The 26,184-nt window shown below is 35.9% G+C and overlaps 1 protein-coding gene across 4 annotated transcripts in view; it reads left to right on the top strand.

Moving 5' to 3' along the window:
• Nucleotides 1-26,184, top strand: part of PLXDC2 (plexin domain containing 2) — a 429,167-nt gene that overhangs the window by 256,511 nt on the left and 146,472 nt on the right. For all 4 annotated transcript variants that reach the window (XM_007189858.2, XM_057544055.1, XM_028168446.2 and 1 more), the window contains one exon: nucleotides 20,804-20,926. In XM_007189858.2, the coding sequence (XP_007189920.2) occupies nucleotides 20,804-20,926 (123 nt within the window). The remainder of the gene's footprint in view (nucleotides 1-20,803; nucleotides 20,927-26,184) is intronic.

The following is a 26,184-nucleotide window of genomic DNA, read 5'->3' as shown; positions in this document are numbered from 1 at the left end:
TAGGACAAAAGCTGATTGTTAAACAAGATGCTCTGGTAGATCTTTCTCTAAATGGACAGATTATGTCTTGTTACCAGTAACTACTGAATGGAAAATTAGTCAGTACTGCAGGTCAGCAGGTCAACATTAGCAGTGACTCTTCCTGGATCCTCCTGCTCTGCCCTTTTCACTCTACTATGGTATCTCTCAAGTTGTGTTTGTAGGGCTTAGCAATAGTTAGCAATTTAAAAAACATTGTATCCCTGCTCAAATAAGTATAGAGATTACCACATACCAAAATTCCCTCTTGGAAATGTATGTTAGATTGAAAACTCTAAGGCATCCTATAAATTTTAGGAAATATTGTCCTAAGCTGAACTAATAAAGCATTAGGGGAAAAAAATCAAGGCATAGAGAACAGATATAATAGCAGTCTTAAGTTTCTCTCATCCTCTCTCCAATGCCCTGTGCACAGCAGATATTGAATAAATATTCAATATTAATGAGGGAAAGGTGAAAGATGTTAGTGGCAATTAAGAAATTCTGTGCATGGTAGGTCAGGTAAAATCATATAGAAGCAAAAAAGGACTGATGCCAGTTCATCAGTATTTGAAAAGGATGGATAAAGACTATTATCAATATTTAAACTGAAGGAAATCTCATCATCACCTCTTTCTAATAGAGTTTATGTCATTTGCTATCTTTCCAAATTCCCATTCATCCCCAATCTTCTAATTTTTTTGCCTTTTGAACTTGCCAAGTATATGACTTGCCCCAATTTTTGAAAATTTCTTATTTTATATTGTTATTTTAAAATCACCTTATTGAGGTACTATGGACATACAAAAGGCTGTTAGTATTTAACGTATACAACTTGATCAGTTTGGAGATAAATATTCACCCGTGAAACCATCACCACAATCAAATCTATAGAATAAATCCATCACCTCCCAAAGTTTCTTCCCACCCGATTGATTGATTTTTATATTGATTTTTCTTTTGTGGTAAGAGATTACCCTCCTAATAAAATTAGAAGTATACAGTACAGTATTTTTAACTATAAGCCCCTATGTTGTACAGTAGATCTCCAGAACACATTTTGGTTTTTTAGAATTATTCAATGCATAGCAAGTTTGTGAAGGATGCAAAGTTTACATCACAAATGGATTTTAAAAAAGAAATAAAAATTACTTTTTAAAAAATGTTGTGATGCAATTAAGAGAAAGGTATATGGATTGAAGAATTCCTTTGTTTATGTATAAAATAAAGGATGAAAAAATCAGATCAGAACTGAGATAAATAAATGTCTTGATCATTTTTCTGAAGGAGAAAAAGAAAAACTTGAACCTTTTCTAATCGTGGGACAATGCATTGCCTAGTTTTAAAAAATGAGAAGGAATCCCATCCATTATGATTTGAAATGCTGAACCATAACTCAGGGAGGTTTTATATTTACATTTCTTTGATTTTGTAAAATAGAATATCACATTTTCCCAAATTTCTGCTTATACCATTTAACCTTAATATTATAATATATTTTCATCTCCCTGTTTCCAGGATGTATTTAGCAATAGCTATTGAGTTTGGGGCTTTGTCTTAATGACATAATATGTCATCATTTTTTATAATGCATTATTTTTATAAGATACCATGTTGCTGTCTCCAATGGGTATTACTGTCATGTAGTGATTTTAAATGTTTCCATATAAATTGGCAACTTGAGCATATTAGATACTGTTACTCCTTGAGTAGAAAAGCAGCTTCTCTCTTAACTTGGTATATTAAATTGTGTTTCCAGTGATGCACTGAAAACATTAAAAACTCATTATAGCAGAATCTTTCTTCTTCTAGGGCATTCTGCTCTAGTGTTTGTAAGCTTAGCTCTAAAGAATTACATCAGTTTGATTATTTTATCTGAGAAAACATATTCTTGTCTAAAGGTTTCTCTTTTTCAATGATGATTGTAATCAGCAATTTTCTATTTTAAAATGGTCTTTCTGATATCTTGTTTCAGATGGAAGAGAATTATAAGATCATCTCAGTGGAGAATAGATGTATTTTAAGAATACCACCATAATTAGGAAATGACCCTTAGAGTAATAAATCTTTAGAATTGAAAAGACATTTAACTAGTCAATGTAAACCCAAAGCATAGAAAGTAAGCTCCCAGAGGGTAAGAGCCTCTCTATCTTTTCAGTGCTATATTCAGCCTCCCCAAACAACATCTGGCCTGAGTCAGCCCTCAGATTGTTAAATACAGGAATAAATGAAATATGTAGGGCACAGTTTTCTTTTCCATCCAAGGAGATGTAGTAAATGCTGAGTCTGATCTTTTCTTTCTTCAAAGGGAAATTAATATGACTAACAAAATAAACAAGAAACAAAAAAATATGTATAAGCAACAAAAATATTCTCCGTATCATGGGAGAGTTGAAAGGTGACAGGAAAGTTCAAAGGAATGCAAGACATCTGCCTGGTAGGGATGGAAATGTTTCAGGAAGAAGATAAAGCTGGAGAAGAAGGTGAGATTTTGACAGGGATAGTTCACTGGGGAAGTGGAAATAGAGATGAGAACATGCAGAAAGCAACTAAAAAAACGATGAAGGGTAAAGGCCTGACCTTGCCTATCCTGGGGAGAAAACTGGATAGATAAATTAGTGCTGGCTCAAGGAGGGCATTAAATGACAGACCATGCCACTTAGAGCTGTTTTATTATCACCTTTCACCATAAATTGGTTCTCTTTCCTGTGATCTTTATCATAAGTAGTAAGAAGGAATGCTCTCATCAGAAATTTTCTCTCTGTCTCACTGGTAGCATTTATATTGTAGACATGCCCTCTTTTGAAATCATCACCTCTTTGGATTTCTGTGATGCTCTTTCCCAGCTTATTCCCTCTTTCTCTGGCCTCCTCCGGCTCTTTGCATGCTCACCCTTCTCCATCATGAAAGGTGGCTTCAGCATCCCTGTCCTCTGGTCTGCCTTTGCATACTCATCACTGTGATCTTCAGTCTCTTGTCCTGCCTCTACTCTGCTCCTCCAGGTGGCCAACCCCTGAGAACTTCGTCATCTCCCCTCCTAAACCTTGCTCCCTATTTCATCAATCTTTCCATTTTTCATCCAGTTGTGCAGGATCTACATTTTTAAATTAACTTTGTTCTTTTTTTTCCTTTTTGATCATCTCTGCTCCTTTTTTTCCCCTCATAGACTCTGTTTGACCCATCCCTTCCTTTCCATTCTCACTGCCAACAGTTAGGTCACTTCACACCTGGATTATTCTAATCACCTCTGGCTCCTCAGTGGGATCCTTGTTTGCCATTACTCCCTCAACAGGGAGTGTAATTCTACCAAACTAAAGAATATTTTTATTACTCTCCCTTTTGCTTAGTTTCACAATAGAAATCAGCCAACATTTATAGAGAACCCATTATATACTACACAGAGCAGTAGGCAGAGGGGGTTACAATAATAAATGCATTCCCTGATATACAGGGATATTCAGTTTAGTGTGGGTGACAGACTTGTAAACCTAAGTTACTCACAATGAAATAAGTAATAAAATGCCTTAAAATTCCTTCTGTCATTTCCTGTTACTTTGAGATAACCTTGTTTACTTTAACCTTGATGGTAAATTCTTCACGCCATTTTAAAATAAATTCGTTACTCTATTACTTAAAAAACTGAATTGTTTTTTAATCTACACCAGCAACTATGGTTATGATGTTTTATAATTTGCAAGATAAGTAAATCTTTTAATCCAGAGTTAGATTTTTGAAAACAATTGTCTTGAGATTCAGAGAAAATATACGTCACTTGGACTGTAGCTGTTCTCCAAGCAAAATGTACATATTTATAAACCAACATTTGGTTTTGTTTAGTTCAAAAGCTAAACCAAAAATGTCAAAGTGAAATGTTTGTTTTGCCAATAAACGTTATAAAAAATTACACTGTACTCATTGCAGGGAAGAGATATTTACTCCATTTTTAAATTGGTTAAGAATGACCAAATATTGGTGCTCTCAGCTTAAAGTAGACTGTTAAAATTATAAGGTGTTTTATGTAAGCCCCATGGTAACCACAAAAATAATACATGTAGAAGATATATGACAGAGAGAGAGAGAGGAAGGAAACAAAGCATACCATTACTAAATTACCAATGAAATACAAAGTAAAATAGCAAGAGAATAAAAGATGGACAAAAGAGCTACTACAAGACAGAAAACAAGTGACAAAATGACAATAGTAAGTCCTTTTTTTTTTTTTTAAATTTTTATTTATTTATTTATGGCTGTGTTGGGTCTTCGTTTCTGTGCGAGGGCTTCCTCTAGTTGCGGCAAGCGGGAGCCACTCTTCATTGTGGTGTGCAGGCCTCTCACTGTTGCGGCCTGTAATTTGTAAGAAAATTGAATCAGTAATCAAAAAACTTCCGACAAGGAAAGCCCATGACCGTATGGCTTAATGGCTGAAGTGTACCAAAGATTTAAGAATTAACACCAATCCTTCTCAATCTCTTCCAAAAAATAGAAGAAGAGGGAATACTTCCAAACTTATTTTATGAGGCCAGCATTACTGTGATACCAAAGCCAAAGACATTACAAGAAAAGAAAACTACAGACCACTATCCCTGATAAACATAAATGCAAAAATTCTCAACAAAATACAAGCAAACCAAATTCAACAACACATTGAAAGGATCATTAAACCATTACCAAGTGGGATTTATCCATGGGATGGGATTGAAGGATGGTTCAACATATGAAAATCAGTTAATGTGATACACCATATTTCCTAGCAAGAGCAATTAGGCAAGAAAATGAAATAAAAAGTGTCCAAATTGGAAAGGAAGAAGTAAAATTATCTCTGTTTGAGGATGACATGATTTTATACTTTGAAAACCTTAAGGACCTCACACACCAAAAAAAACCTGTTAAAACTAATAAAAGAGTTGAGTAATGTTGCAGAATATAAAGTCATTATGCAAAAGTTAATTGTTTCTATACACTAACAACAAACTATCTGAGAAGAAAATCAGGGAAGAATCCCATTTACAACAGCATCAAAAGAGAAAAAATACATAGGAATGGATTTAATCAAAGAGATGAAAGATTTGCACACTGAAAACTATAAAACATTGATGAAAGAAATTGAAGAAGATTGAAATAAATGGGAAAACATCATGTGTTCATGGATTGGAAGACAATATTTTTTAAATGTCTGTACTCCCCAAAGCAATCTACAAATTCAATGCAGTCTCTACCAAAATGCTAATTGCATTTTTTACAGAAATAGAAAAAAAATCTTAAAATTCATATGAAATCACAAAAGGTTCTGAGTAGTCAAAATAATCTTGATAAAAAACACAAAGATGGAGGTACCACACTTCCTTTTTTTTTCTAAAGGTGTATTTCTTTTCAAAGTGGTTTTTTTTGTTTGTTTGTTTTGTTTTGTTTTGATGGTTTCTAGCCTTTTTTTTTTTTAAGACAATTTATTTATTTTTAGCTGCACGGCATGTGGGATCTTAGTGCCCCAACCAGGGATCGAACCCATGCATTGGAAGGGCAGAGTCTTAACCACTGGACCACTAGGGAAGTCCCAGTATTACACTTCCTAATTTCAAAATATATTACAACACAGTAATTAAAACAGTATGGTACTGGCATAAAGAAAGACTGTGTACCAATGGAATGGAACAGAAAGCCCAGAAATAAATCCATGAATATACGGTCAACTGATCTTCAACAAGGGTGCCAAGAATACACAATGGGGAAAGAATTGACTCTTCAACAAATGGTGTTGGGAAAAGTGAGTATCCACATGCCAAAGAATGAAATCGAACCTTTGTCTTACATCATACACAAAAATCAATTCAAAATGAATTAAAGACTTTAACATAGGACCTGAGCCTGTAAAACTCCTAGAAGAACACATAGAGAGAAAGCTTTTTGACATTGAGCTGGGCAATGATTTCTTGGATTTGACACCAAGAGCAAAGGTACAAAGCAAAATAAACAAATTGGACTACATCAAACTAAAACACTCTGCACAGCAAAGGAAACCATCATTAAAATGAAAAGGCAACCTATGGAATGGAAGAAAATATTTGCAAACCATATATCTGATAAGGGGTTCATATCCAAAATACATAAGGACTTCCTACAACTCAATAGCAAAATAATGAATAACCCAGTTAAAAAATGGGGAAAAGGCTTTGATAGATATTTCTCCAAAGAAGACATACAAATGACCAACATTTGTTTTCATCTGATGAAAGGATGCTCATCAGGACTAATCATCAGGAAAATGCAAATCAAAATCACAATGAGATATCACTTCACACCTGTTAGGATGGCTGTTGTATAAAAAAATATAGAGATAACAAGTGTTGGGACTTCCCTCGTGGCGCAGGGGTTAAGAATCCACCTGCCAGTGCAGGGGACACGAGTTCGATCCCTGGTCCAGGAAGATGCCACATGCTGTGGAGCAACTAAGCCTGTGCACCACAACTACCGAGCCTGCCTTCCAGAGCCCACGAGCCACAACTACTGAAGCCCGTACGCCTAGAGCCTGTGCTCCACAACAGGAGAAGCCACTGAAGTGAGAAGCCAGCACACCACAAGGAAGAGTAGCCCCCGCTCGCTACAACTAAAGAGAGCCCATGTGCAGCAACGAAGACCCAAAGCAACCAAAAATAAATTTAAAAAAAATTTTTTTAAGTAATAATAAAAAAAATTTTTAAGTGTGTCTTTAAAAAAGAAAGGTAAGAAGTGTTGGCCAGAATGTGGTGAAATTGGAACACTTGTACACAGTTGGTGAGACTGTAAAATGGTGCAGCTGCTATGAAAAACAGTATGGAGGTTCAAAAAATTAAAAACAGAACTACCATAGGATCCAGCAATCTCACCTCTGGGTATTTACCCAAAAGAATTGAAAGTAGAATCTTGAAGAGATATTTGCACTGCCATGTTCATTGCAGCATTATTAACAAAGCCAAGATGTAGAAACAACCTAAATGTCCATCAGCAGAGGAGTGGATAAAGAAAATATATACATATGATAGAATATTGGTCAGCCTGACCAAAGAGGGAGATCTTGCCTTATGCAGCCACATGGATGAACTTTGAGGACTTTATGCTAGGTGAGATAAGTTAGTCACAAAAGGACAAACACTGCAGGATTCCACACTTACAGGATGTGTCTAAAATAGTCACACTCACAGAAGCAGTGAGTAGAATGGTGGTTGCCAGAGGCTGTGGGGAAGTGAGAAGCTGCTGTCCGATGGGTATGAAGTTTCAGCTAGGCGAGATGAATGCGTTCTAGAGACCTGCTGTCCAGCATTGTGCTCACAGTTAACAACGCTGCACTGTGCACTTCAGCAATTAAGAGCGTAGATATCATGTTAAGTGTTCTTACCACAATTAAAAAAGATGGATGAATAACCAAATATTTTGTGTAAACTTTGCATGAGATCTCAGAGTGTCAATCTCAGGGTTGCCCTTTCTCATAACAAAGTTACTTTTCCCAGAGGGCAAATATTCTGAGAAACATTTGATATCCAGAAAGTTCACAGGTCCTAATGTACACCTTCTAATGTTTTCTAACACTCTTTGAAACATTTTGATTAGCACTTGAATTTTATTTGATAGTCTCTCCCTGAGTCTTTCAGTTACTGAACAACAGAGAGATGTAAACTTAAGTTGCTCACTTGTGAAAATTTTTAAAAAGTTCTAATTCCCTTTTAGTATTCAGTCTGACCCTAACCTGACTTTAGATTTTAAGTAGCTCCTTCTCCTCGTTGAATAGTCTTTATTAGTTTTTTCCTAGAAAAGAAATCCTCCCCTGCATTTCAGCTCCATGTTTTTTTCTCCATTACCCTCTGATTCAGTGGTGAAATATCCAGTGGGAATCTTTACTGACCATTCTACTTTTTTTAGTCTGTCTATCTGTATTAGGTTTGGAACCCTCAGAACAAGACTTCTGTTCGAGTATATTTATAACATTTATACAGTTATGTTTTATAGATTCTTAAGTACACTGATTTTATTGCTTTGCATTTATTTCACATTATGTCAATATTTTATGCTGCCTTAGTTTATTCCAAAGAGAGGTCTGCATGAAAGTTGGAAAGAAAATCTTTATCATGAAACATATTTGCTATATCTCTTTATATAATACTTGTGAAATGCTAATGTTGCAGACAAATACGTTGTCAGCAAGAAAGTAAATGCATTTGTCAGATATACTAGGCTCTACTTAAGGTTTTCTTTAGACCACAGATGACAAGTCAAAATGCAGTAAGTGACCCTTGAAGCGATTTTTTCAGTTCCCTGAAGAGTAGTTTATCTATGCGTGTCATGCATCCTCACCTTATCTGAGGCAGAGACACAAATCCAGTTTCATGGTTAAATTAGCAGGTAATCCCTCCCGTTTGTAGGCCTTGAAATGGTGCTTATCCGTCCAAGGAATCTGATTATACCGGATCCCCAAACTTTCTGCTTCGGTGCACAAGGGTTTAATTCCAAGACAACTGACTCAACAGGGAAACTTCAGTGGTGGAAAACTACCGTATAACCCCTCTGGTTGTGATACCTAAGATTGCATATGAGTGACAGAAATTGGATTAAGTTGTTTGCACACTTGTATTCTGAAACCACCCTTTCAGCCTAGATTTAGCTTTTTCTCCACCAGTTTCCTCATCTTAGTAAATGACACCATCATCTTCCAGTTGATTCCTTCCTCAGCTCTCTCACCTTATATCCAATAAACCATCTGGACATGGATTCTACTTCTGAAAAAAGCCTTATGTGTCTGCTTCTCTCCACCTCCCTCTTAGTTTAAGCCCATTCCTTCTGTCCATGGATTATTGAAATAGTGAACTGTTCACCCTATTTCAAGTATGGTTCCCCCTTACTCATTGTCTATACTCTGCCTGAATGAACTTTAAAATTTTTTGGAAATATTTCAGCTGTACAAAAAATATGAATAATACAGAAAACGTGTGTGTACTCAATACAGATTGAAGGGGGTAAAATAGACACAGTTGAATTTTGCTATGTACCCTTCTCCATGTGTTCTTCACTCTTTCTCTGGAAATAAACACTCTCCTGAATGTGGTGTTTATCAGAATGATTTTCCAGTAAAGCAGATCTGGTCATGTTAAGTCTCTACTTCAACCTTTCAATGGGTTCCTGTAGCCTTTGAAAAAAAGTCCCCAGACCTTTGCCATGGCTGGCACGGCCTCCGAGAGACTGACCCCTGGCTGTTGCTCTCCAACCTCATCATACACACACCATTCTCTGCGCAGTCCAGAGAATGTCCTCTCCCTGCTGTAAACTCAGTGCCTAGTGTAATCCCTCAAACATACCAAGCACTCAACAATTGCTTGCAGACTGGATGTGGACATGAATGACCGCATATTGTGTTGAGAGACAAACATGAACAAGTCATGGCCCCCGTCCTCTGGAGTCGATAACAGGTGATAAGGAGGAGAGAGGCCAGGGGATGGATATGAAAATCAACAATTGTAACTAAGTGTGATAAGACCGATAATAGAAGTAGGATGAGCATAGGGCTGGAACACGAAGGGTGTGATCAGATCTGGAGTTGGAGAGGATAAAAGAAGGCTTCACACAAGAGGAGACGTTTAAATTGAAGCTTAAAAAATGAATTAAGATTTTTCAGAGCACAGAAGGAGAAAAACGTATTTCAGGCAGAAAAGTAGCATGTGAAAGTGCATAAAACCCATGACACCCACAGAAAGCTGTGAGTAGCTGAAGCCCAGGGTGCATGTGGAGGAGAGGTGGGAGATAAAGTCGAAGAGCCAGGCAGTGACCAAAGCATGGAGGGCTTTATTTGTCAGGTGGTGGCGTTTGGAGATTGAACAATTCTCATTCTTGAAAACCAATTTATTACTTATATGCAAGAGAGTCTGCCAAGCCAAGCAGCACGTATACAGAGATGAGTGCATTGACCCAATATCCTTAAAGGCTTAGCTAACAAGGAGATAAAACAAATCCACAATGCAATTTTTTTTTAACCACTTTCTCCTCAAATACAAGGTTCTCTGAAATGGCTATATCTAATGAAATTGGGGTTGTGTATACTCTTTGTAAAGTCATTGGGTAGCAGCCATAAACCAGAGGGGCCTCCATGTCACTCTAACACCTGCAGTAAGACTGTGTTGTAGTATCAAGTGTTGAAAGACCTCCAGCACTGTAGAGCCTACAGAGGATGGCAGTGACCACCTGAGGGAGAGTGGTGACCCACGTTCATGCGCTCTCAGCCTCCACCTTTTGCAGGATGGTACAGGTTTAGTTGGGGACCTGTGCTGGCCCGCTACCCAAGGTCAGCAGTGAGTAGACGCTCACTGGAGTGACCTCAGCCCTTCGTTGGTAGCAACAGGAGAGAACCATTTTTTTAGCTTACGGTGGGTCATCTTCCTCAAATAACATGTAAATACTCCTGAGAGGGGATAAAGATTATATGCCATTCACACTGTAGTAGATAATAACTCATCAATAATAACAATATAATTCATCATCATAATTCAGATTCTTCCTGAGAGAAGATTTAAATAGGAAGGAGAGAGCTGACGGTCATTAGGTACCTGAGTAGGGTCTCTGACAATGACAATGTTAAAGCCTGAACAATGAACTCTAATAAATTTTGCCTATTTCTCCCCAGGCCTCCCATATCCCAAATTTGTAGAAAGGTTAAAACATCATTCATTTTAATTTTAATATATTTAAAGAGGTATTACTTTAAAACTGGTGTCTGATTGAATCTAGGCTTGCCCTGGTTTTGTTGAACTTTGGGCACATATGCGAGGTGCCCTGTTATGGCTGGGTTATGTCATCGAGGCCAAATTCACCTGCAGCCACCTTGACTGCTCCATTCACACACTGACCAGGACCTGTGGATAGACGTCCAGGGAAAGAATTCTCCCCAGCATGGCGAACCTTTTCATTCTCTGCCTTAGCAGACATAAAAGTGAAATAAAAGAAAATTCATCCCTCAGTCTGAATCAGTTACACAAAAGCACATTTGAGATACGAGCTTTTGCTGCTCTTCCACAAAAGCTACATGTTACAGAACCAGGTTATCAATTACAGAATAGCTTTCATGCCTTCCCATGGTCCCCTTTGAGAAGTGCCTCTTTCAACCTAAGAAGATGATAGCTTTGCTCCCCCTTTTTGGCAGATGTGAATGTAAAGGTGTTGGAAAAAATACAAGAATCTCTTTTATTTTCCTTGGGAGGCAATAAAATGTTGCCACTAAACATGGAAGGTCCTTTTCTACTGGTCATACCAGTTAACCTAAGACCTGGTGTAGCATTATTCATTCACTCTGGGTGGTCCCAGAGTTGTGGTTCTATTGCTTGCCTTTTGTTTGCTACATACCCATTTCTGTCTGTTTCCAGTAAGTATTATTCTGGTCAAAGGTCAAGTAAAATGAGAAGTAAATAGCCACTTTTGCCAGTAACATTTCCTACTGTTTTCCTTTGGTTGGATAGTCAGATGTTAAGGTATAATTCAAGTAAAATGTTGAGAAGGAAGTAGAAAAATAAGGTCTGTATTAAAGTAGCAAGAAAAGTAACATTTTCAGATATCTAGGGATTGATGGCTTAGATTCTCTTTGTCTGAGGTATGTATGAAGTAAGAAGAGGTAAAATATAGTCACATATAAAAACAAATAGAAATTGGTTGAGCATCACAAAATATCCATAGTTGAATGTATGAATGCTTGAATACATACTTAAGAATTTTAGAATCTAAGCAGTCTTTGCAGTGACTCCCAAGGTCAAGGAAAATGCTTTATCGGCATTTTGATCCAAATAAATATATATTCAGTCAAATTTTTTACAGTAAGATTATAGGAAGTAGAATCTCTAACATTTGAATTAGGATCTAGTTTGTGAAATAAATGGTAATTCTAACCAAATTCTACTCTTTTTTGCCTCAATGACCATATCCTGAATGAATACGAGTAGTTCTGTATAGTAACTCTCTCTGGTGGAAGAATATATATCCTAATAAACTCTCCCCTGAGTCAGCACTAGGAAGAGATGACCCTGAATAAACGAACCTGATTTTTTTTTTTTGGTTGTTTATTTTTTCATTTTGTGTGAGGGAAAGAGTTGGGAGAGAAATATTAGAATTATTATAGATGTGAAAAGGTCTTAGGGCTTCTTTTAATCTCTCACTGCTCTCAGTAATTACAGTGTTTCCTAAAATAGAGTTGATAAATTTTATGTAAGAGTACATTATATCTGTGAAAATAAATGCATTTTTAAAAAGCTCAATCTAGTGGGTGTTAACTAAGATATTGATGGGCTTGTGCAACGGGAATCAGCAAAATGGGTAAAATCATGCTTAAAATGCTTTCAAAAGAAGTAAGCTGACTGGATTTTATTGTGCTTCAGATTTTAAGATACTCGATTATCTGTTTTGTATTGATTTACAAAACCTATGTACTCTAAGATGCTCTCTCTCTATATATATGTATGTACATATAATATATGTGTGCATATACATATGTGTGTATATATGGGTGTGCATACACACAATACACACATATGTATATAAAAACAAAGCCAAATATGTTATAAATTCCTTTCTTTTCTTGAATAGAGTTTTTCTTTCAGCATCTAGTGTTTTGGGTGTTCGAATTATAGGGCACATTGAAAGTACAAAGCACAAAGTGTGTAATGTGAATATACAATTGGGCCAATGCTCTTTTGTTATGTCAATTTTGTCCCTCTCACTGAGCACTCATCTCCTTACAGGACCGAACTACCAAAACATTTGAGAAAATAGAGTTAGGATCACAACTCTGAGAGTGTAAAAAGGGCACATGTCTCAAGGAGACTGACAATATCACAGAAGTTTGATCCTGAGCACAGGACTGCAGCAGTCAAGAGCACAAGAGGAGAGAAATCAGTGCAACCGCGGAGGGAGCCTCCACAGAGCTCTGATTTTAAAAGGAGGCCAGAGCAATGCAGATGCTCAATATATATGTGCTGAATGGTGGAACTGCAGCTACCTTTGTAGAGTCCTTTTTCACCAGTTAATGCACACAGCAATGTTGTTTAAAAGGCAGTTAATTTTAGCCTAATTTTACAGAAGAAATTGCAACTCAGTGAGAGTAAGTGATGACATGAGATCGGATGGTGCAGCTTGTAAAACATGAAAAAGTCAAATGTGAGCCTTTGCATTACACTTTGCCTTTTCATGGAGAGAAATGCATATATATATATATGTATATACATACACAATATGTTTATTACATATAATATATATATACACACACTATACTTACACACAACCTGTTTACATACGATCTATATATCCATCTGAAACAGTATATAAGACACTAGATTGGATGTATAAGCTCATGGCTAAGGTGTTAAAACCCAAGCCCACTGAGACATTTGGGATATTTCAGTTAAGCTGGAGAAAAAAGGAAGGAACAGGCCTTCGGTTTGGGACTGGTGGTGCAAGGCAGATGGCCATCTTTGAGAAGCAAAGCTCTCCTACTCCTGTGTTGCTCCTTTCCTGTCTAGATGAATGGTATTTCTCTTGCACTGAAAAGGGAAGGACAATGAAGAGACTGTCAGTACCTTCAAGACATCTCATGACGTGGATGGATTCTGGTAACACTTGGGGATGAGATTTCTCTCTCTCCTAGGATGTGTAAACAATAATGGAAAATGAAAACATTTCTGGAGGAATAAAGGTGGAAAAGTATAGTTATCTTTTTAAAAATATAGAATAAAATTGGTTTTGGAAACTAGAGGCTAGATAGACTGAAATTCTAGGCAAGAATCTAAATGAGGTTTTCTCCTGCTATGTTTTTACTTTAAATTTACCTGATTTATAAAGTAGGACATGCAGTACTACAGAGTATTCAATAATACAGTAAGGTCTGATGATGTAGAAGCTACCTGAAGGTGGCCTCTCGTTACATTTAGTCATCTTCCTTCCAGGGCTGTTTCCAGACATTTAAAAATGGATTTCAATGAGAGTTTTTAAGTCCTTGGAAAAGGAAGGGACAGTTTTCATTGTTCCTCATGGTAGTGGGGAGCCCTGGAGATGGAATGAAAGCCGAGCAAGGCATGAACTCCTCTCTCTAGAACAGGACAGAGCCTGGATGGAAGCCCAGCTGATAACCTAGAGATGTTCTAGGTGGTTTCCCGAAGGGTTTATTTAGGTTCCGGTAAATGGGCAGAAATTCCAGGGGAGCCGATATTTATAGGTCAGGAAATAAAAGTGGTTGTCTTCTAGAAAAACTGCACACAAGGAGCAAGGTTCAAGGTACGAGGTGGGATTTGAGATAAAGGCTTTGCAAACACAGGACAGCATACCCCAAACCAAGCAGACCTCAGGTATAGGGACTAACTCCCAACTATAATTTGGCTGCTATATGTAAGTCCAGCATTTGACAACAGGATCCCTGAATCCTCAGTCTAGGGCCATAAGTAATTCAAAGCAACCCTCCCCTTCTCCCCCTTGCAAGAGTAAGGCTTTCAAAATATAGTACCTGGATCCATCTGGACAGAGGGGATGGACTTGATTTTCAGGCAAAAAGGAGCAATGCAATGCCGCCATGGAAAGCATGTAGCTCATGCCCTACCCAACTCCTGGGGGTGCCATCCACTGTCTGCAGCGTGAAAGGACCCCTGTCTGGAAATCCCAGGTAATCAGATGCCTTTAGCACAGAGGGAAGAGGGGAGCTGTTGACCGTAACAACTGAGACTTAACATGAGTTAAGAACCTGTTACATTATTTATTTGAGAAATAAGATGGAGAAGGCGGGGCTTCCCTGGTGGCGCAGTGGTTGGGAATCTGCCTGCCAATGCAGGGCACACAGGTTCGAGCCCTGGTCTGGGAGGATCCCGCATGCCGCGGAGCAACTGGGCCCGTGAGCCACAACTACTGACCCTGCGCGTCTGGAGCCTGTGCTCCGCAACAAGAGAGGCCGCGATAGTGAGAGGCCCGCGCACCACGATGAAGAGTGGCCCCCGCTCGCCGCAACTAGAGAAAGCCCTCGCACAGAAACGAAGACCCAATGCAGCCATAAATAAATTAATTAATTAATTAATTTAAAAAAACTTAAAAAAAAAAAAAAGATGGAGAAGGCAAGAACTACAGGCAACAATTTTGTTAATAGTTCAAAATGAACATGAAAGAAGTTATGGATTTTTGTCTCTCTTCCTTTCCTCACCTACATAATTCTGGCTCCTGTTCTTTCCTTCTGGAGTTGGAGAGAGGCACTTTATATCATCAACATAAATTTTATATTGGTAATTTCATGAACATAATTTGCAGCCAATAACCAAGTTGTCACCGGTTGCTTTTTTCCCCCAGAGGGTGACTGTTGTGATTTTTAGTCCCCCGTGTGGCCTTAAGCCAATAGGATAAAGGAGTCTATGAGATGTGATATATTTTGACATATGTAAGTTTTCATTGTATAAAATATGATTGACACCTTGGCACCTGGTTGGAACTGTAAAGGAAAGGTATTTGGTGATTGACAAGAGTGTAGGTTGCTTCCTAGGCACCCGTGGTTAGTAAGTTCATATGAACTTCAGAAATGCTTCTGTTTTTGTCTTTAACTGTCTAAGTTGCATGTACACACCAATATCCTCACAGTGAGCTATGTGGTCTACTAGCAACAATTTTGTCCAGAGGAAGCCTGTCACATGAAACCTGTCATTCATTGTACAGTTGCAGCTGGCAGGCAGTTAGTTACCAGATAACTTACCACAACTTTTAATTTTCAAATTAGCAGTTGCTGCCACATGTGGTTTTGTTTAAAAGGCTAAGTGAATTACAAACAAATATTTGTCTGAAAGGGGCTAGTTTATAGCACGTGGTAATGTACTGTGATTCATAAAATGGCATTTGTGCAAAACGTAAGTTGAATTATGCTCAAACTGCATTTGTTTGCTTTGAGCAAGTTGTCCACCACAAACACAGAGCAACTGATAAAACAATAAGCACAAACAACACCCAGTTAAACAACTCAGTTCTTCATGCATAGAGATGGACAGGTCATATATAAGGTTACAGAAGGATCAGTGTGAGGAATCTGCTCTCCAAATCTTCGCAGATAAAAGACCATAAATTTCAGATCTACTTGATTAATGTGTAGGGGTCATGGTACACATGTCATAAAGGTGGCAGCAGTTGCATACACCATTGTCATTTGTACTCTAAAGGCAGCATTTAAATATAAGTGTTCAGTGCCCTACAGGCATACCCATCAGATCCAACCTTTCCTCTGGGGGCAAAAATATCAACTGAGAGATGATGAAGTAGAATATTTTATGTAGCTCTTTACCCATTAAAGTTTCACAGAATGTTTCATAGGCAATTATAGCCTTTTCATGCTTCCTTCATTACTGTGACACTTTCAATTAAATGAAACAACCATTTGCAACCAATAGGAGGTAGATATTTTTACAAGGTGCTATTCCATCAGAATGTAAGGAAACATATATCTACATAAGTGTAGAACTTTGGACATTAATGCTTCTTTATTACCTGTTGTCTTGTAGTTAGGTTCAGTGGTACACCTTAACCCAAACTGGAATAATGCAAAGAAACACGTATCATATCATTTGAGTCTGAAGCACAATTTTGATGTTATATAAACATCCGAGTGCAGGTCTAGTCACCTATTAGGCATTAGGCAGAAAAGGCTTCAAGGGGTAAAAAATAGAATTTAATTGATTTTTTTTGCTGCAAATTTTTTGTTTTAAACATTATCTTTGAGTGTTTTTAATGTATTAACTCATTCAGCCATCATAACAACCCAATGGTATAGATATTACTCCTCCATTTAACAGATTAGGGAACTGAGCCACAGAGAGGTCGGGAACTTATGTCACACAGCTAGGAAATATTTTTATTTCACCGTCAAATATATTCCCTAATCATATGTCATTCACCTACCAATCTGAGAGTCATTTGGTGGATTTTGATGGAGGAATCTATTTTAACTCTATTTGTACAATTTGCAGTTAAAAGAATAGAGGCTGAAGCAGTACAATAAAAGTAGCAGGATTTAAGGTGACTGCCACTCTGCTCCAAGGTAGAGGTATTGGAGCTTTCACAGAGCGGACAGGTCTTTTCTTCCTCCAACTCCTTGTTTAAGTATGAAATCCAGTGAGGGAGAGTATATAGTTCTGGACACATAATGAATTCTAAAGTATGTTGTGAAGAGGTCATAAAATTTGGAATCAGAAGACCAATTCTAGCCATGTGGCTTTAAGCAAATTACCCAGCCTCATTACATGCTTCACTTAATAAATAGAAATAATAATAATATAATTCCTTTCAAAGTTATTATAAGGATACAGTGAAGAGAATATATGAAAATAATGTAATTGGTAAAGTGGTATATAGATATTGGTTAATTTCACAATTATCACAATAATATTTGTAGTTAGTAAATATATAATTGTGGTTAATAAATATATAATGATTGGGTAAGGGTTATTCATGCCAGGACTTACAATGATAGAATCCTCAAATGACTTGATGAGGTTTACAGATTTAAAACTAGATTATTCAAGTGACTAGAGACCATCTACAGAAACAGCCCAAGGAGATCCTTCAGTTGCAAGAGCAAAGCTGTCAATTACAGCTGAGCTCACAGCTTGACTTTAGGTTTACTCGTGAAGGCAAGAGAAATGCAGTGTGTAGCTATCACTTGAAATTCAAAAAATAAAATGCATTTGCTTCTCTTATTTGGATCTTTTAAGTGGAGGTATCTTTCTGGGTTCCAAATTACCTGGGTAATAACCACTTTTCTACAAATCTTACGACTAGGTAGATGAGTGCTATTTAAATTAGAAGCACATAGTGAGTAAAAGAGACATTTTGTGATTAGCTCTTCAAATGGCTACAACCAAGTTTGAAAAAAACAGTAAATATATGTTGCCTAAATTGAAAAATGAAATATTTTTTCTGTACAACTGGACATGCCCAAGACAACTAAAGAAAAGAGACAAATGTCTAAACGGGGTATTGGTAGCTATGAATGCCTTTGAACATTTGGAAAAGATTTATTCCATTAAAGGACTCTTTACTTTGCATAGCTGGTTCTTATTCAACATCTGATTACACTTCCCTCCCTGCTCTCAGCAGGCCTGTAAGGTTTCTGTCCACTCAATTAATCACTGCTGAAATGATATTTTTAAAACCTAGGAATGTAAGGAGAACTCAGTAGAGCCCATCACTACAATCAAGCATTTTACTTCATAGTCACTAAGAACTAACCTAAGATAATGAAGGAATCGGGTTTCATGTGGCTAAGTAAACAAGATGTATTCTCTGAATTAGCAAAATTAAACTCATTTTGTGGAGTAGTGGAGTTTTTGTATCCTTGGATTGTTTTTCACATTAGTCTTGGTGGTGGTAGTAGTAATAGTGGTAGCAGATTAATAGTAGTGGCAGACTCTTTCTTGTTAGTAGTAGTTGTAGCAGCTATAATACTCATAGGACTAGTACTTATAATTTATATTAATGTCATAATAATAGAAGAATCAAGAGTTGTAATTATAACTTTTACACATTAGCAAATTCTTCCATCATTTTACTTAGTTCTTTGGGAATAATTTGAGACTTCACCTTTAAAATTTGGGAAATTGTAGTTCTAGAAAACTTTTTCCTGATGAGAGGAAGCAGCAGATAATGATTCTCATGATCTGAAAGACCGAGTTATATACAATAGAATGGAAAATAATGTTTTGCCAAATCTATAAAAATAAATATAAATCTTATTTATTTTAAAAACTAATAATTAAGTATCTGAAATCATTTATGGCTCTGCATTTTTCAATTCTGCTTTTCTAGGAATTGCTGCTGCAATTTCCTACAGAGTTGTTTTGGTGAATGAATTTTGTATTGATTTAAAATTATCTTACTGCCTTGAACTACTGCCCTCTTTATTCTTTAAATAAATCAGTTTCTCTTATTAATACATGGAGAATTTAAAGTAAGGGAGTAACTATCCTGAGCTACTGTCCCTGAAAGAACACTTTCGGAGTATAATTCAATTTTTTCCTTAAAAGATCATATTTATAGAATTTTTGTATCGATTTTAATGGTGAAATTAATGGTGAATATAAAAGCATGCTGGTGAGGATAGGAGAAAAAAAGTAAATCGTAGACCCTGAAAAATAGTCACTCTTCATCTTTATAATTTTAAGGATGTGATGTTGGACTTTGAACGTTGAGAGCGTGGCTCTGAAAATCTACAGGGAAATCAAATAACAGCAACGACTATTCCACCCAATCATAATATCTTTTAGTACACTTGAGCTACGTGAAATTGCAAATATACAAAGTTCTGCTCAAGACATAGGGATTTTATTTTGAAAGATATTTTTTGGCAAATGAGAAACAAAGAGTAATTGATGATTAAAACATGCTAAAGATTTTACCAGTTAAGTATCTTTTTTAAAGGTGAATAGCTATGATTCAATTATGTCTTCGATGAAAAATAAAAAGGAAGTCAAAGGAAAGACGACATTGCTGGAAAGACAGAAATTGATTTCAAAGTAAATAACTACAGATTTAATTCTCCAATAACTTACCTAGAAATTACAGTTGAGAATTTGAAACAATAAAGGCCATGATATGCCAATGAAAGCTTTATTCAGACCATGAAGTGAGATAAAAGTTTTACACTTTTAGAAGTTTAAATTCTACATAATTTTGTGGTTTTAAAAAAAATCCCGCTTTTTAAATTAATTCTTATGGAAATAGAAAAATGATCTATAGTAACCCCAGATATGTAGTTAACTTATGATTGCCTAAACATTACAATTGCTTTGTCACAAATAACTTGCTTTGGATTTTATTTTGTAATAATGTATGTGTGTATGTGTGCATTTTTTATGTTCTTAATTGTGTACTTCCTAGATTAATATGAAAAATTAGTTGGTATTCCCTGAGCTGACTCTCCTTTTAGGCAGCTAAAGACCTTGGAGGCAAGAAGCCAGTATAGGATTAACAATTTGTCATGGTTAATCCACAAAGTAAATAAACCCAGTGTGAATAATTGAAAGTGGGTAGGGTTGTAATGTGAGAGGTATTGAAAGTTAATTCAAGAGGAAGTTCTCCTTAGTAAATTCCCTCTCGTTATCCAACAGCTAGAATAGGCTGGCATTGATAACTCTCTAAGTAGAGAGGCATTTGTGCATTATCAATGTTTTACCATCTTATCTGAAAACATACAGTCTTTACCTCCTTGATACAGTGCTACTTGAGCAATCTGAGAAATGTGAAGTTTTTCCATGAGTGTTTAGCCTCCTTTCAACTTTGAAAAGATGGTCCAAAACATTTTCTGCATTTTAGTATTAAAGATACATATGTGTGATTTCTAAAATGTCCTAAACTGAGATTAAGAAAAGCAATTCAGCATCATGAAAATACATTCATTTGTAAACTGGACTTGCCTGTTTGACTAGTGTTAAAATAACAAGGGATTACTAAAGGCAAATTTAATGTTTGAATTACTTATAGTACTATACTAGCCTCTTCAGCCCTTCCAAGTAATAGTCACTTTCCTGCAATTAAAGCTGTACATGCTATAGATTTCTGATTTACCAGTCTGCAAGGTGCTACCAAATCATATGGGAATTTGTCACTTAATCCAGACTCAACTATTGCTGATCAGACATTAAGACATTAATTATGTTTCTTTTTTTTAGCTACCATGATATTTTATTTTCGAAATGTGACTGAAGGTGAGTTGGGATATTTTAATTAAAAATTTCTGGGCTCTTTCTTAACATATTTATTATTTTTCTAATTATAGGTTTCATATACACTGGAGAAGTTGTACATCGAATGCTAACAGCCACACAGTACATCGCACCTTTAATGGCAAATTTTGATCCCAGTGTATCCAGAAATTCAACGGTCAGATATTTTGATAATGGTATGTATTGGTTAGCCTATTTTTTGCTAAATGTATACTTATAAACATTGATCATCAGATTCTTATTAATATTTTAGTAACCTTGGGTTTTTGGGGGTAGACTGGAATTTTAAACTGCTTGATTCAAATGCCCCAAGATGACAAATGTTACACTGCAGCTGTTAATACTGTTAATATGTGGAGTAAAGTACGTGGTTAAATGTCACTCGTTTATTCATTCATTCATCTGTTCATTCAACAAATGTTTATTAACATGTATTGGGCACTATAATAAATGAGTTGCTGTAAACGACGCCTCGAACAAAGCAAATACATTTATTTGATGCTATTTGCAATATGTCCCTCCTATTAAAAAAACAAAGTAAGGATAATTTGTTAGTTTTGATCTTCAGATAGAGGCAAGTGGCATAATATATTGATACTAACTTCCAAAACTTTTGAATAATGTGTACCATAAGATGAGCACACCTTTTAAAAATCTAGGATTGTGGGTAATTAAAATCACTTAAGAAAAAAGTTTTCCTGACTTTGAAATATGAAATAGAGTATACTGACAACAATCTAGCCCTACTATTTTTTGGGGGGACATATAAAATAGTCAGAAAAGACCTAGAATATGTCACTAAGTACCATTCAAATCTAAGTAAGAAACGTAAGGTCCTAAAGACATAAATGAATTTTCATGTCTACATCTTATTGAAAGCTGTAACTTTAGTAGAAAACGAAATTATAGGAAAAGAAGAGTTTGTTTTGGAAACTTAAAGATAGAAATTTCTGTTCTCTTTATAATACAAAAATAGTATTTATTTGCCCAAATGACAATTTTATCTTTTAAAATAATGAAAGCATGTGGCCTGAACAGAGTTATTTCTTCTCTTGTCTTGCCTTAATGAGCAAGGAAGAAAATTACTATGGGGTAGCATAGACTTACTCGTGACTATGGCTTTCAGAAAATGACATCATTTTGCTGAAAGAGATCTGACCAGTGTGATAAAGCCATTTTACAGGTCAAAATAGCAAAAGAGGAAGAAAACTAAACATACTTAGATGTAGACTTTGAGAAATGCATTTCAAACAATTTGAATAACACCAAAGTGTGATCCAATATGAAGTAATACTAAATGTTAGCCATAATAATTATTTCCTTCTATTATTTTAAGAACTGTTATACTCTGTCCTCCCACTTAAAAAAATTGAGGTACTAAGGCCCAAAGATGTACAAATAGATTGTTAGTATACTTTAGACAGAGCTACAGTGAGCAAATCATCTGAAGCTTATCCCATGACCTACTAGACGGAATGAATCTACCCTAAGTAAATAAGAAAGTTGAGTATTTTCCAAGCTTTGTCACTTACTAGGTGATGTTGGGAACATTTACTCATGGGCACAAGCTTCTGATGACCAAGTTTTTAGACTGTTAGCATCAAAATCATAAAGCATATTAAGTCTCTTTCCCCATATGCTCTCTCACACACCCATGTGCCTAGGTAGCTCAATATTTAAATTTTACTTTTATTTAAATGATTTTAAAAAATTAATGTATGCCACTTCAACTGGATTCTAAATTCTTTAAAAACAAGGACTTTTTGACTATTTATAAGAAATTATTTTCTCTTCAATACCTGGCACAAGAACTCAATACACAGTCGGTCCTCAATAATTTATTATTCAATGAATGAATACATGAAAAAATTAGGTATGTAAGATGATTTTTAATTCTGGGGGTTGTGAAAGTACGAATACTCAAGAATTACTGTATTTTACTTTATTGAAATATCTTCTGTGTGATAACCAATGGGAATATTACATTCTTACAATATAATAATAAAAGCTAGTAATTGCCTGTGTTTTATTAAATGATTGAAGCACTTTTCAGTATTGTAAGGATCTTCACAAAGTCCTTTTATACCATAGCAACTTACTGAAATATTTCCAACTTTGATTGGTTAGGATCATTGAAGGAATGCTTAAGGATGGGAAACTCAACATTTTAGGAAAGCAAAAACTTCTCTAGAGGAGACAGCAGTTTAGAACATTTCTTCTAAGATAATATTTCTGTAAGTATTAAAGCACTAGATTTTAAAAATCAGACAACGCTTCTAAATATTATAGCCAGCCTAGAAGTCTGAGTCACAGAATATTAATGCACAAAAACTAGAGAAGTTGTAAAACTAAACCTTTTATTAGAAAAATAATTTGGTGGCTCATAAATAGCAAATTAGAAAGCATAAGTCTTACAGTGATCAGAAGCCTAATCAAGCACAGAATCAGAAAATTTGGAGTTGATAGTGACCTTAAATGCCCCTAGATCAACCTACTTGCCTGTTTTTATTTTGGAGATTAAGAAATTGGCATCCATTACTGATTAGACAGTTTGATCACCCTAGGGATACTAAGTTCCAACTGCTCAGTTCCATTAAGCACATAGGATGGTACAGCAGCTCATGTGGTCTGTTACATGAGCTTAAATTACAACTTCAGCTCTGCCAGGAGGAACTTTACCACTAGATTTTGTGCCCATCATCAGAGAAACAGTGTAGGATTGTCAGTCATAAGCCAAGAGATGCACCACACTAAACCAGCTCTTTGGTGAATTCCAAGCTTTGCTCGTGGCAGATTATTCTCCTACATCATAGATGATGGCCAAAGAAAGTGTCTTTTTGGTTCACTTACCTAATTGCTTCCTATATTAGGTACTACCTAGGAAGCAATATGTGAGTAAGGGGCTGCTTAGAGAAATACAAGATCATATCTCTAAAAGCCACTCTCACTAACCTGCAGACCATAAAGTTTTAGATTCAGCAACTTGTAATAAAAGGTAAAATTTGATATATTGATTATTCGATAAAACCAGATAGAGACATATAGTTAATTTTAAAATGTAATGATAACATTTACACTCAACTAATCTTACTAGTAGAACCATTTAAATTAACAAATGCTGGGGGAGCTGTGCTACTACATAATATAAAACATATTTGCACAATTAGTGTTATTTTAAAAAGTCTGCTACTAACAATGTATTGAAAATATCGTCACCAGAATTTGCATTAAAAACATTTAATTACTCAATTTAGGTAGACCTCTCTTTGTGCGCAAAGAATTTGAGGAAACTATATATTTTTTGATTGATTGCAGAAATCCCTAGAAGGCAAGAATTATTCCTCCCATGTTGTAGAAGAAACAGGTTCAAGCAGGTTAATTGTGTCCAAGGTCACACACAAAGTATTAGAGGCAGGACATAAGTCTAGCTCATCTGCCCTCCATTTCAGTGTTTCCTCTGCACCGTCAAAGTGTCTAATAGAAATTAGTGAGTAAGGAGACTAGAGCTTGAGAGTTGTGAACACATGTGAAGGAAAAGAAGTGTTTGTTAGGAGGAATTTCATGATCAGAAAACCCTTTTACTTCTACGATTATGGGAAGTTTCCTGGCTATTATTGTCCTCTTGCCTTTTCCAGTTTTTAGAGAAATGGTAGTATAGATACAGAGATGCCCGTGGAAGGAAGAGACCTGGGTTTTCACTTACAACAGGGGTATGTCTTGGATGCTGCTTATAACTAAAAGTACCAAGGTAAAAGTAAAAAAAAAAAAAATTTTTTTTACTTCTGAAGTTTTACCTCAAGGAAATAGATTTCTATATTTAAAGTGAATAACATGATAATTTGATATATATATACATTGCAAAAGAATTTCCACCCTCAAGGTAATTAATATTTTCATCACCTCACATATGTACCTTTTTTCTTTTCGGGTGGGAACACTTAAGTTTATTCTCAGTAAATTTCAATTATATTGTACAGTGTTAGAAACTGTAGTCACCGTGTTATGCATTAGATCCTCAGACCTTATTCATTGTATAAATGAAAGTTGGTATCCTTTTGTCAGCATCTCTCTATTTCCCCCAGACCCTAGTCCCTGGCAGCCGACATTCTAAAATCTGTTTCTTTGAGGTCGACTGTCTTTGTTTTGTTTTGTCTTTAGATTTCACATGTATATGATACCATGCAGTTTTTCTCTTTCTCTATTTGGCTTATTTCACTTAGCTTAATGCCCTCCAGATACATCCATGTTGTCACAAAGGCAGGATTTCATTCTTTTTGAGGCTGAGTAATATTCCATTGTGTATATATACCACATATTCTTTATCCATTCATCCATAGATGAACACTTAAGTTGTTTTCATACTTTGGCTACTTTAAATAATGCTGCAGTGAACAAGAGAGTATAGATATCTCTCTAAGGCAGTCATTTTGTTTCCTTTGGTATACACCCAGTAGTGGGATTCCTGGATCATACGGTAGTTTTCTATTTTTAATTTCTTGAGGAAATTCCATACTGTTTTGCACAGTGTCTGTTCCAGTTACGTTTCCACCAACAGACTATAAGCGTTCTGTTTTCTCTACATCCTTTCCAGGATTTGTTATCTCTTGTCTTTTTGATAATAGACATCTTAACAGGTGTGAGGTGATGTCTCGTGCTTTTGATTTGTATTTCTCTGATGATTAGTGATGCTGAGCACATTTTCATGAACCTCTTGGCCATTTATATGTCTTATTTGGAAAAATGACTGTTTAGGTTCTTTGCCCATATTTTAATTGGGTTATTTGTTTTCTTGCTATTGAGTTGTGTGAGTTCCTTATTTATTTTGGATATAATCCCTTATTAGGTACATGGTTTGCAAATATTTTCTCCTATTCCGTAGGCTGCCTTTTCATTTTGTTGATGGTTTCTTTTGCCATGCAGAATATTTTTAGTTTGATGTAGTCCGACTTGTTTATTTTTGCTTTTGTTGCATTTGCTTTTGGTGTTAAATACAAAATAGAAAATATCATTTCCAAGACCTATGTCAAGGAGCTTACCCTCTATGTTTTCTTCTAGGAGTTTTACATTTCAGGTATAACATTCAAGTCTTTAATCCATTTTGAGTTGATTTTTGTGTATGGTATATTCTTTTGCATGTGGCTATCCAGTTTTCCCAGCACAGTTATCCAGTTTGTTGAGAAACAGTTCTTCCACATTGTATATTCTTGGCTCCATTATTGAAAATGAATTGACCATATAAGCATGGATTTATTTCTGGGATATGTACTCTGTTCCATTGATCTATGTGTCTTTATTTCTTAATCCCAAAACCATACTGTTTTGATTATTATAGCCTTGTAATATACTTTGAAATCAGAAAGTATAATGCCTCCAGCTTTGTTCTTCTTTCTCAAGATTGCTTGGCTATTTGGAGTCTTTTGTGGTTCCATACAAA

This window comes from Balaenoptera acutorostrata, chromosome 3, assembly GCF_949987535.1.
Source record: "Balaenoptera acutorostrata chromosome 3, mBalAcu1.1, whole genome shotgun sequence".
Taxonomy (NCBI): Eukaryota; Metazoa; Chordata; class Mammalia; order Artiodactyla; family Balaenopteridae; genus Balaenoptera; species Balaenoptera acutorostrata.
This window is presented reverse-complemented; position numbering and strand designations above follow the sequence as displayed.